A 13,042-nucleotide genomic window follows, 5' to 3' on the forward strand; every position below is an offset into this window, starting at 1 on the left:
GGAATCTTGAAGTCCTTTCACAATAGCGGTTGGGATTATTATTTATCAGGGTCCTTCTGCCTCAATGGGGGATAATTGATTTTTTTTCAGCCCAGCTGAAAGGAAAGAATTGATTTTCCACCACACTTCAGCCCTATCCTGATGTCTTACCCAGGGCCGGGGCCCTCCCCAGCCCCTTCAAGACCTGGAAGCATTGCCCAGAAAATCAAGAATGAAATCCTTTGAAAAGCAGAGTTCCTATAGACTTGAAGGTTTGCAGAACATTTTCCCCACCCAAACCCAGTAGGGTAGATTTCCATCCCTGGGAACCGTAGGATGGTGACTCTTCTGAGGATTATTGATTGATTTTGTTATCCTTGGTGACTGATTCCTCTGAGAGCCAGAGAGATCCCTGGTTCCCAGGGATGGAAACTAGTAAGGATTTTTTTTCCATTTTGATCTGATTTTTCTTGTGCAGCTCAATAATTGTGGAAATATATATGGAAATTCTTCCATAACTGCACTGTTTAACATATATTGAATTACTTGCCAGCGATCATATGAGTTACCTAAAAATCTGGGGTCCTGCATGAGACCATTTTTGAGGCCCGAAAGAGGCCAAGAGCCAGGAGATTGTGAGCATGGTACTTGCCTCTGCCACTGAGAATCCCTGGGACCCTGGGCAAACCTCAATTTCATGGCCTGGTTGGGCTGGTAGCCAACACGGCTCCAGTGTCCTGTGTTCTGAGATTCCCCCCAAGCCCTTGTATTTCGGTACTCCACAATTCCACTCAGTTCCACACTCACCCCAAGTCACCCCATGAGATGGAAGGATCAACTTCAGGATTCACAATAGGTCATTGGGGAGGAGTGAGGAGGGCAGCTCCCGACGAGGTGGGGCTGGACACCGGCAGAGACAAACCTGCAATGAGACAGTCTCTGTGATGAGAACAGGAGGACTGGTTACATGTCCTGCCTCCCTGGCATGCATCCCTTTCTCAGGCCATGCTCATGGACTCAGAGCCGGGAGACACACATGTTTGTACCAAAAGGCTCAGATGATCTCAGATTGAGCCTCATAACTCAGGATTTGGACTGAAGGAGACTCCACAAATCAAAAGATAAATCGGGGGAAGGACTTGTTCTAGGTAACAGCCACCTATTCTCTATGTGACTTTTTTCAGTCACTGACTTGTCTTGCCCACAATTTACTTCTCCTCAAGAATCCCAGAAACCAATGAAATGAGCAGAACCAGGAGATCATTGTACAGGGCAACAGCAAGATCATGCAATGATCAATTCTGATGGACGTGGCTCTTTTAAACAATGAGATGATTCAAACCAATTCCAATGGTCTTGTAATGGAGAGAGCCACCTGCATCCAGAGAGAGGACTGTAGTGACTGAGTGTGGATCACAACATAACATTCTCTTGTTGTTTACTTGCATTTTGTTTTCTTTCTCATTTTTTTTCCTTTTTGATCTGATTTTTCTTGTGCAACTCAATAATTGTGGAAATATATATATAGAAGAATTGCACTGTTTAACATATATTGAATTACTTGCCATCTAGGAAAGAGAAAAGGGGAAAAATCTGGAACAGAAAGTTTTGCAAGGGTGAATGTTGAAAAATTATCTATGCATATGTTTTGAAAATAAAAAGCTTTAAAAAAAAGATATCAGTTTTTACCACACCTCCATTTGAAAATGGAACACTGCAGAAAGAACATTGGGCCAGAAGTCACAGTAACATGGATTTTAATAGGAACACCCAGAATTCAGTGACTTAGCCCAAGATCCCACATTTAGTAAGGATCAGAAAAACTACTTGGACCCAAGACCTCTGAATTTTAATCCAAGACTCTTTCCCATCTGAACTCTCTTATAAGAACATGTAGGATCAAGTGCCCTTTGCTTCAAACCTTAAATAACTTACCCTCTGCAAGACTTCGTTTCTTGCTCTGCAAAATAATAAAATCCGACAAGATGGTTTGTAATGTTCCTTCTGGCTCTTGTGCTTTTTGATTTTAAGTCAGGGATGCAGATCTCTCTGGGCCTCTGTTTCCTCAACTGTCAAGAGATTCATACTCGATGGCTTGCAGGATCCCTTCTAGCTCTAAATCTGTGAACTGACAAATCACAGTTCACCCTCTACTCCCACCCCCTAGAGAGAGAAGCCCCTAACATCCCAATACTCATAGTGCCCAGATGTGCCCGAAGACCTTAGTTGGCAAAGTGGGATCCAAACCCGCTCTCTTCACACCGATGAGCACAGACTGGAAAGCCCAGGAGAAAGCGGAGGTGCGTTTCAGGACCTTGGACAGAGCCCCTAGAACCCAGCCCAAGCAGAAGCATCTGGGGAGGGAGAATAAACACGTGGCCCGTAACTGGTTACCATGGTAGAAGGTAGTCACTTAGCACTTTGTTTTGCACCGAAGAAATATAATTTGTAACATGAAGAATTCTGACTACCTGTAATTTTGGCTTATCATTCTACCAGACTTTGTAAGCTCTATGAGGACAGGGATTAACCTTTGCACCTTTCAAAGTGCCAAACAGTAGACTTGATAGATGAAATGAATGTTCTTTCCCATGAAGAGGAGAGGACGTCGGTCCCTAGGAGATCCCCAGAGAAAACAATGAGCAAAGTTTATTCCTTTAATTCTGATTTTATTGAAAAAAAAAACAGCAGCATCCGGACGTGCTGGCAGGGAGAGAGGCCATTCAAACACTCTCCCTGGTTACACATCATACATGGGCCAGGCAGCAACCCCCCCCACCCCTTCCATTGCCAGGAACCCCACCCACCACCTGGGTGCAAGCACTTGGCCCTGTTCCTGACGCTTAACAGGTCCTCCCAGACTTGCAGAGGTTCTGCCACTTGGGGCTGGTTCAGTCTACAGTTTCCTTCTATCTTCTTTCATCAGTCAGCAAATCTTGGGTAATTAGAACTAGCAAAGCGAAACCCAAGAAGCCCATGGGCCAAGGCCTGTCCAGTGAGAACCACAGATATTTTCCATTTGCCAGCAGAAAGAAAAGTAAATTACCTAGCCCACTATATCTCCTGAAGTGCTTTTCTCCCTCCTACCCCACCCCCAACCCTGACCTTTCCATGGGGTCTTTTTGGCACCTCCTGGGGTCTGAGGACAGAGTCACTAGTCATTTCATCACAATGCAATTTTAGGAACAAACAAAAAAAACAGCAAAATAAGCAAACGTAAAATAAAACAAACCCAGAAAAGGTCTATGTTTTTAATTCATTCATACTTATTTACATCAGTCACTTGCTTTCATATCACAATTCTCTTGACTCTTTTCAGTTTTTGTTTTATTTTTTTTAAGTTAACCACATTTATAACCTTATTTCACCAAACATATCACAGCAAGTCTGGTTAATTTTCACAGTTACAGCGGCCATCAGTAACACAACTTTTGAGGACCAACAAACCATTCATCCCTGTCCCCCTACACAACTTCCCCAACACACGCCAAATTTCAGTCCGATTCAACCAACATAATACTGAGCACTAGACACAGTGCTTTGATTCAGGGGGACCCACCACCTCAAGACTCTGGGTCTACTGAAGTGTAATTTGCATATATCATGGGCTGACACATTGTGGTGAAGTCCTTCCAGATGTCCAGCTCAGGCTTTCACCAGCATATGGACATCCTCCAACTTCCCTGCTAGGTTTCCCCGTCTATACCGAAGCTACTACATTCATTGACCCCAAATGGAATTACTGTTTGCCAAGGAATGTTAGCACACAATTAGGTGGTAGAGGTTGACAGGAACAACCAGAACCCAATGTAGCGTCCCAAGAGAGTCGACCGCTTCCGTTTGTGACCGGTGCAGTGTGGGACTAGTTATTCAAGCAGGTCCCGAATGAGCTGCACTCTCAGAAAGCCCAAGAATGACTTGGAGCTTTAGACCTTATATAGATCTCCTCATCCCAGTTAATCTATGCTGCTTGTCATCCAAGGAATCTCAGAGGGCTCAGCTGCAGACATCTTGAATTACCGAGCTCATTCTCTATTGAACTCTGCAAGGGCACCATCAATGGCAGCCCGTAGCCGCCGCCACTTTCAGAACTTCAATTTCCTTTGCCACCAGTACCCCCTGCACACACACGTACACATACACACGCGCAAAAAACACATATATACACACAACATAGCACGCAAACCAATTTTCTCTAAAATGGCTAATTATTGCTGTTTTTAAAAAAAGACGTTCAGCCAAGAGAACGTGACTTGGATAATTATCCTGTAACCCCATTCTTTTTTTCAAAGTACAGTACATACTATGTTGATCGTAGAAAATACAAGAACGTTGAACATCTCACTCAGTGGAGCTGAGACCGGGAGATGCCCAGAGTGAATCAGAATGGCTGAGGGATGAGATTGTCCCCTTCCAGAAAGTGCTCATCTCAGATCACTGGCTCAACCACGTGGAGAATTCTGCCCTCAGGTCATATCAGCTCCACTTTTCAGCTGATGTCAACTCCATGTAAAGCACTTCACTACAGATAAGTTAGCAAAAAATAGTCTATTCAGTCCGAAATATGCCAAACAGGGAGACTCTCTCCCTTCCCTAAAATTCATCTCGAAAGGGCCTTAGTCCAAGTACAGTCATCACAAGTAAAGTACACACCACATTACCGCTACCTAACAGGTCAGCCCAATGCCAAAAATAATTCATTAAAAAGTGTGCTTCATTTAAGACCTACTTAAATAATAAAATGAATAATAAATACAACACAGACAATTAAATACATCCTTGGACTACAGAACGCTGGGAAAATCATTCTAGCAGAGGCTCAGTTTGCTTTCGGATCAGCTGCCACTTGGTGCAGGCTGCCCTGGGTATTTGTTACAGAGATGCGCTGACTCCTAATTTCAGAACCCATCGTTTTCTCCTCCTTTGTCTGGCAATCGGTTCTCTCCCTTACGCCCCAACTCCAAACACTAGTTAGTTAGAAGACTAACCGCTTGTCACCTGAAAGGTAATTTGCTCAAAGCCCGTGCCAATTTTTGCTGTTGTTCTTGAGCCCTACCATCATCACTCAAGTTCCCAGGACTGGGTTACTCTTGTCATGTTGCATATTTAAATGGCGATATCTTAGAGAAAGAAATCAGATAACAGTAGTGCAGTCCCCTAACAAAATTATGACACAAGCGGTTTCCTACATGCCCAGACTTGGGTTTTTAAGAGAGGCCAGTCCCTTATTCTCAAGTTATTAAGGGTAGTGATTAGAAAAAAGGAAGAATGGGAGAAAGTTCAATGGAATCAATTACTCTTGTATTTCAGTTTCCCTTTCTATGGCATGATGTCTATGTTGGAATTCTAATTCGAGTCATCTTTGGGTGCCTCTGCTCCTTTTCAGAATTGAGTGCCAGTCCATGAAGAGTCAGCTTCATGCTGCTTATTTAGGTGGCAAATGAAATTCTCCCTGCAGGACAATGAGATCTGCCCTTGGGAGCCTGAACATCCCCTGAAGATCTAGACTATTATAGGATGGTCGAAGGGCTGGGTATATTGGACTTGGAAGAGAAAACTTTGGAGGACAAGGGGATGAAGGACACGATCAGTGTCTTCAAGTATTTGAGGTTATTGTGGGGATTAGGCTCGGCCCCAGAGAACAGAACTTGGACCAACAAGTACATATCAGGAGAATATTTCAATCCAAAATAAAGAAACACTTCCTTAAAGGATTAGATCTGTCCAATATTAAAATGGGTTGCCTTTGAGGTGGTGGGGTTCTTAATTTTAATCAAATACCACCTTTGAGGTGGTTCCGACTCGGGAGATTCTGGGATCCTCATCCAGGTAGTATTCAAAAGGGCATCCTGCAGCTAGAGAAGTCCAGAAGGTGACAAGGACACATTCCCCCACCCCTTAACATTCTCAAAGCCTGCAGATGACTGGGGCCAGAGGGGATCTCAGAAAATCAGCACAGAAAGATATCCCCACGCCTCAGTTCTAAACAAATAGCACTAGAGCACACCGCAATCCGAAATGTTCTCAGCCGGGCCTAAGCATTTGATTAGGAACTCAGAGTAGATCCATCGGTGAGGAACTGAATGTCCCAATCCTCATTCCAAATGATTTCTCTTGTCTGAGAAGCTGTCTGTCTTTTTAAAACATTAATAAAGAACCTTATTATTGCATATTGGGACAGGCAAATATTGGAAGCAAAAACTCAATGTCTATTGACTTTGCATGGGAAAACAGAATTTGGAAATATGCTCCCGGGTTCTACCCACAGCTGGTAACCATCAGCCATGATTTGTGAACCGATCAACTCAAGTCAATTCTAAATTATGGTTGCCATTGAACTAATCTATTCAGTCATAATGTGGGGACATCTTTCTGAATGCAAAGGCATGCTTTAACTGCATCTTTGGGGTAAAAATTCATAGGTTTGGGTTTTCTATCCTGACAAGGCCCAGTGATCCCGGTGGGATAGAATTGTGATCATCTGGAAAGAGGGTGGCTCCCCAGGACAGTGATTATTTCAGACGGGAGAGCCCTTCTCTTGTCCCGCTTCCTCCTTGTGCTGAGGGAAGGGAACAGCCTCTATGCTGTTCTACCCACCCCCTACAACTGCTTATCTGCATTCTAGAAAAAAGGGCCAGAAGCCATCTGGAAAAGGGCTATCGCTCTGGGATGTGTTGATGGCTTGAGAAAAGGAAGCTGGGAGGTATGGATACCAGGCTGCCCTCCTTCCTCACCATGGAAGGTACCCAGCTTCTTTGGCCAGAGCCCTCTCCCCCCCATCAGAAGTGCCTCGAATCGAGTTTGATCGTGTCCGTCCTTTCTACGTGGTGGGGGACGGCAAAGGGGGAGAAGACTTATCACAAGGGCACATCCTAACCATGGGCATTAGAGTAGCCTTGCGGCACACTCCATGATACCAACTATAGATCAACTGGAACCTGATGCATGTGGACATGTAAGAAAAAGAAAATGAACATTTGGTTTCAAATCATTACTCTACCACCTACTAGCCACGGGACTGTGCAAGCCAATCCCCATCATTTGGCCTCTGTAAAGTGAAGGAGCTGGACTCAAAAGGTCTCCAAGCACCACGAGCCCAGCTCCGACGCCCCACTGTGATCCTAGACCTGTGTCCTCAGCAAATAAGGATGGAGAATCAGCCTCCACCTCAGAATACCTAGGCTAGCCATACATCACAATCTGCGTAACCTAAACTCTCCTGAGAAACCCAAACTCCAAAGTAGGGCCCGCCGATGAATTCAGATCATCCGGGAAGGCGTGAGCTTCTGGCCCTGGGAGGATGCAAATCTCGTGCCGAACACAAACCACCCAGGTTCGTTTCACGGAACCCCACGGACGGAAATACTTTTTTAACCTACCTGCTAGGGACAGACACGACAAGTGATCATTTGGCTGGGCGGGACAGAAAATGTTAGGCTCTCCAGTAAGTCTGGTTTCGCAAAGCCATTCAAGGGACCTGCCTAGCAGGCCGTGGAGACCACTTGCCCTTTGAGGGATGGAGTGGAATTCTGGAACCGGCCACAGTGCTCATGGTAGGGGTGAGGGGAATAGGGCGGGTGGCCTCCCTCAGCTGTCTTCAAGGGGCAAACTCTGAAGGCCTCACGAGCTTTTGACCTTCAGCTGCATCACCAAAGTGATGAAAACCAAAGAGAAAGTGGGCTTCAGCCTTGCAACGGAACGCTGCAACAGAAAGGTCCTTCTACAGATTCAGGCTAAAGGCCTCACTGGGGAATATTAAGGGACTTCGGGATCCCAGGGTAGAGTCACTATGGTCTGAGAACTGCATATTTCTCCCTCTTTTTTAATCCCACATCATTCAAGAGGAACTCCACCTGAACAGCCTTACAGAGGTAGTAGAAGTAACATCAGAAGTTTTCTACAAACTTTAAAAAATTCACTTCTCAGTGCACATTTGCTCAACAAGTGGCTCTGGGTACTGGGGGATGACAATGCCCTAGAAACACACACATCAGAAGAGTTTGTCCTTAAAGGTTCTTGCCCCCAGAATTAGTCTCAAGGGTCACCAGGACGGACGCTGTAACGCACTCAGGTAATCAGAAAATATTTACACTGTTGTTATTCTGTACAGGCTTAGAGAAGCTTAGACACAATCAGAAAAGGATTTTGCCTGCCCACGGCAAACGCCAACCACAAAGTGGGACAGCAGCCAGCGAGGGATGGTCAGGAGCTGGGAAAACAGGATGCAAAAAGTTTCTGGAAGAGAAACTTCACAGTTCTAACGTGGCAGGCGCTAGGCCTATGGCCATTCAGTGCAAGTGGCAGATACGTTCCCTGCATATTGGCAGCAATGGAAGGGCAGCAATTAAGAAGGTGGGAAGGTCCTCGAGGTAGCCAGCTTGCCAACCCAGGAGGTCGAGCCCTTCCGGGGACGGCTTGGGAAAAGGAGGCAAGACTGGCCCCTTTTTTCTAGGGGACCGAATGCTTCTAAATTCTGGACTGGATTCCAACAATCTCCTAGGTGCCATGACATGGTTCCCAGTGGCCTGTACAGTGGACAGGGGAGAACGGGGATCTTTCCGAGGCAGCGGCCCGATTCCTGAAATTACAGGTACGGCTTTGCAGTCAGTGCCTGCGTCATTTGTGGGCTCAAAGGTCACCCCCTTAAAGTCATCCCTTTGTCGAGCACATGTGTCTTAAAAGCAACTAAACAACAAACACAAAAGTGCTTTGGTCAATCCCAATGAGAAGCTGCACTTTCACCAGTTGGCAGGAGGTTGGCAGCGGAGCTGTCCCTTCGGCCCTTGGGGGGGAGGGGGAGGACCCTCGGCTCCAGTTTTGGCTTAGCACAGCTACAGGTGAGGCAGGTTACAAAGGCACAGGAATCAAAGAAAACCAGCGACATTCTTTCGCTAAATAACCCCGGTTTAAAAAAAAAAAAAAGTTGCCCAAGTCAGACTCTCTGTCTCCCCCCCACCCCCCCCACCCCATCATGAAAATACTTGTCATTTTCCTTTTCTGGAAATGTCTTAGTGCAGTGACGTGCCAGCAACAGCCAAAAGAAATCTCAAACGAGAGAACACAGAACACCCCCCACCCCCCAAAAGCCCCCACTGAAAACCAAACCGACCGGAGGGAGAAAAAAAGGCACAAACTGTTCTGTTTTCTTCTATTTTGCTAACACTTCACATCTGTCTATTGAGTGCAGGGTAACAAAATCACTGAAAATGGCAAGAAAATACTGCGCCCATTTCTGTACAATCTACAAAATTCCGATTCCTACCCAGAGGACATACTTCCTTCCGTGGGAGGAGAAATGTACGGCATACAAAGGTTTGTTGCGTTTGGTTTTTTGTTTTTGTGTATCTTTAAAAAAATTTTAAATATATAATATATCATACCCCTTTAATAAGCTGCTTTAAACAAACTCATTTGCTTTCAAAATAAGTACTCTCCATGGTCTACATTTGACCCTCACTGGCCAGGCCCAGCGCAGCTCAGCCTTAGCTTTTTACTGCACGTGGAGCAGGTGAGGGAAGTCAGAATTCACCTTCTGCCTCCCCATCCCCGCCGGGGAACATCCCCTGCCTGTTCCGGTCAGCACTTGGGGCCATGGCTTAGTTCCCCACTACCCCCCGCCACAGCACTGGGTGGGGAGGTGCAAGGACCCTAGCTGGCCCTCTCCCACCTACACCCCGAGATGTGCACCAAGGACTGCTGGAGAGGAGGAGGCTTAGAGAAAGAGCTTTACTCTCATTGCTCAGCTCAAATGCCAGCACTTCCAGTGGAATCACCATCAAATGCCACATCTGACCTTCCATCAGCTGACCTTCCTCCTCCTCACCCCCAGAGGAGCTCCTTCTGCTCTGATCCTCCCCCACCCTCACTGCAGGCTCTCCCTCCTCCCCTCTCAGGAGGCTCCTCCCGGGGTCTTCTCCTCCCCCAACCCCAACCACAGGGTGTTCTCAGACACACCACAGGGCTGGCGTGCCAGGGCCCCTATGGGGAATCTCCCCCACTCGGTGCCAGGCATCCAAGCGGCCTTGGAATGGAAAGATTAGTTCTTCCAAGCCCAAGGAAGCTCCCGTCAGTGACATACATGATTCTCTCCATCCACCCTCCCAACAACACGGCCACGCCTTCACCCACCATGGCTCCCACAGGCTGGGCATTTTCTGTACCGGGTCCCACCTTTGCTCCTTTCCTCGACCAGCCCGAGTGCTTCACACCAAACTACTTCCTAGCTTAGAGTCCAAGCAAAATCAACATTTGTGCTGTCCCTTGTCGAGTTCATCAGAGTGATTTTTCTTTAAAAGAAAACAAAGGACGAGCAGAATAATAATACATTGTAGATCAGGAGCACTTTTCTCTCCCTGGGTGTGAGAACTAAGCTAAATCGGGGTTTCCCTTTAAATTTATAAACCTGCGTCCCTCTTCCACCCCCCACCCCCCAATTCCCACCCTCCCACCCACCGCCCAGCCAAGCGGGACCAGAAATAGAGGCTATTTCTGGCACTGCTGTGGTGGGTTGTTTTTTTTGTTGTTGTTGACGTTGTTTTGTTTTATGTTTTTTCTTTTTTTGGTGTGGTTTTTCTGTATGTTTTTGTGGTTTTTTTCTTTTTTAAGTATAACCTACCGGTTTTTCCCAAGACAGTAAAGTCATGCAAAGTTGCTATTCTGTTAAATAAGTTACAAAAAAAGGTACGATTTCAGGCGAGAAGAAGCTGTCGTCTGGGCCGCTCCCCGGGACAGGCACTGTACATCCATCCTCCATGCAGACCCACGCCCAGTCTGCCTGGCACACACTGGGCCACGGTCAAGCGGCGCCTTCCCTCTGTGGCGGGGCCAGGCCCGCTCTGCTTATCTAACAGGCAGCTGCTTAGGATAATCGGGCCGCTAGCTTCCCCAGCCAAGGCTCTGCGGAAGGGGCTGGATTGGGTGGGCACATTAATGTGCAAATGTGTTGCCATAGGAACCCGCCCTCCCCTAGGCTTCAATGACACCGTTCAGCCACAGCCAAAATAAAATAAACTCATAAAGTAAGATAAGGAGGGGGAGGGGAGCACAGGAAGGGAAGGACAAGGAAAGGAAAGGGGAGAAAGACTGGGGAAGGGAGTAGGACCACAAATAAACATGAGAAAACTTAATGATGTGAAATCATAAAGCGGGGATGTGGGAAAAGAGGCCGGGTGATAGTGGCGGCCAGAGTCCGGCCCAAAGCTCCGGTGGGGACAGGGCTGCCCACCGGAGGCGGGGCGGGAGGGCAGAGAAATCAGAGGCTGCTATTTTACACTATATTACACTGGATCTCCACGGGTCCGATGGGTTAAGTCTTTTGCTGGCTTAGGTCGAGAGAGAGAGAGAGAGAGAGAAGGGGCTGAGGAGGCTCGAGGGAGTGAGAGGAGACGGGAGGAGGGAGAGAGTCTCAGTCATCGGATGCACCAGGGGTTCCCTCAGACGATTTTGGCAGAATGAGGCACATCCAGAAAAAAAGTGCAAGGTCATTGCCCGGATGGTAGTGCTACGAGTGAGCCTTTGATTGCAAGCACAAGCAGGCACATCCTCTTCATGCAGTACAGCAAAGCGGCTTCCCATGCTGGTCTCCCGGTGGACCGCTGACCACTGACCACCAGGCCTGGGACAAATAGTGCATGTCCTCCTTACAGGCCAGGATCATGCTGGGAAATGCCCGCAAGTTGAGGGGTGGGAGGCGGAGGGGGGAGGGGAGTGACAATCCGCTGGAAGGGGCGGCTCCTAGAGCTTGCGTGTGGACGGTGAGGCTGCTCTATGTACACCGGGCCAGGGAAGAGGGAGGGCTGGGGACCAGAGGGAAAGGTCTGTTTTCTCTAGTGTTTCTGCTTTCAGTCTCTGTGCTTAAGTCTCTGTGTTACGTGGGAGATGGAGAAGAGTGCGTGGGGTGCGGGCTCGGACTGAGCAGTTTCAGCTGACGCGGGAGGCCAGAGCCCCTCCGTGGATCACCCGGGAGAAGTGGCTCATGGGGCTCCAGCGTGAGGAGGACGGCCGTGGGCTCGGGGCGCTCCGAGAGCAGCCGCGTCCGCCGGCCCGGGCAGACTGCCCGCCTGCTCGTTGAATTATTACTTCTGTTGTCTTCGTCTTGGTCAGAGTCCGTGTGGATACTGACGGGATGTGGGAAGCGAATCGAAGATGGGATGGGATCGGGATAGAGGGGTGGGGAGGGGGCGGCAACCAACTCAAAACCAACGACCACCAAAAAAAAAAAAAAAAGAAAGAAAGAAAAAAAGAAAAAAGTTTTTAAATAATGAAATAATCAGATCTTCTTCCCCTCCCCCCACCCTGCCTCCCCCCAAAAATCCGGCCAAATAAACCATACAACTTAAAAACAAACAAACCACAATCCATGAAAGTGCTGGGTTAAGCGTTTGGAAAAGAGGGAGGAGAACCATCGGGTCAGGGCTGGGTTTGGTTTTTCCGGCTGTTGAAAGGGCGCTTTACTCCTCGCGTAGCTGCAGGCGGTAGCGGTGGTAGCGGAGCTGAAAGAACATCTTCTCCACCAGGGAGTGCGTCATTCCCGGCAGGACGTAGTGCTCCACCACCCCCATGTGCTTGAAGCCCAGGGACTCGTAGAGCTTGTGCGCGGCCACTTTGACCGCCGTCGTCCCCAGCACCACGGACGAGTAGTTGTTGAGCACGGCAAACTCGAGCACCTTGCGGCCCAGGGCCTTGGCGATGCCCTTGCCTCGGTACCTCGAGTCCACAGACATGCGGCGCAGCTCCACCGTGTTATCGTCCTCGCTGCCCCGCGCCGCCACGATCCCCACCACGTTGCCATCCAGGACGGCCACCCAAAAGCAGGAACCTGCAGAGAAGACAGGCATTAGGGGCCGCGGAGAAGGAGAGCGCCGGCTCCCGCCCCCCTCCCCAAATCTCAGTCCCAGCGGCGGGCCAACCAAGCCTGGGCCGAAGAATCGGGGGGGACTCGGATCCGGCTCCAGGGGTGACAGGGAGCAAGCGATTTTCCCTCCCTTCTGCTTCCTCACCCACAAAATGGAGCTAATAAGTCCTTCCTGCTTTCCCTGCAAGGAGAGGGCGGGAGCTCTCGGAG

General features: G+C 48.3%; 1 protein-coding gene across 1 annotated transcript in view; it reads right to left on the bottom strand.

Moving 5' to 3' along the window:
• Window positions 1-2,627: 2,627 nt before the first annotated feature.
• NAT8L (N-acetyltransferase 8 like) overlaps window positions 2,628-13,042 on the bottom strand; it is a 58,055-nt gene continuing 47,640 nt past the window's right edge. The window contains exon 3 of the mRNA XM_051964385.1: window positions 2,628-12,796. Within this exon, the coding sequence (XP_051820345.1) occupies window positions 12,429-12,796 (368 nt within the window). The 3' untranslated portion in view covers window positions 2,628-12,428. The remainder of the gene's footprint in view (window positions 12,797-13,042) is intronic.

Source organism: Antechinus flavipes, chromosome 6 (genome assembly GCF_016432865.1).
Source record: "Antechinus flavipes isolate AdamAnt ecotype Samford, QLD, Australia chromosome 6, AdamAnt_v2, whole genome shotgun sequence".
NCBI lineage: Eukaryota > Metazoa > Chordata > Mammalia > Dasyuromorphia > Dasyuridae > Antechinus > Antechinus flavipes.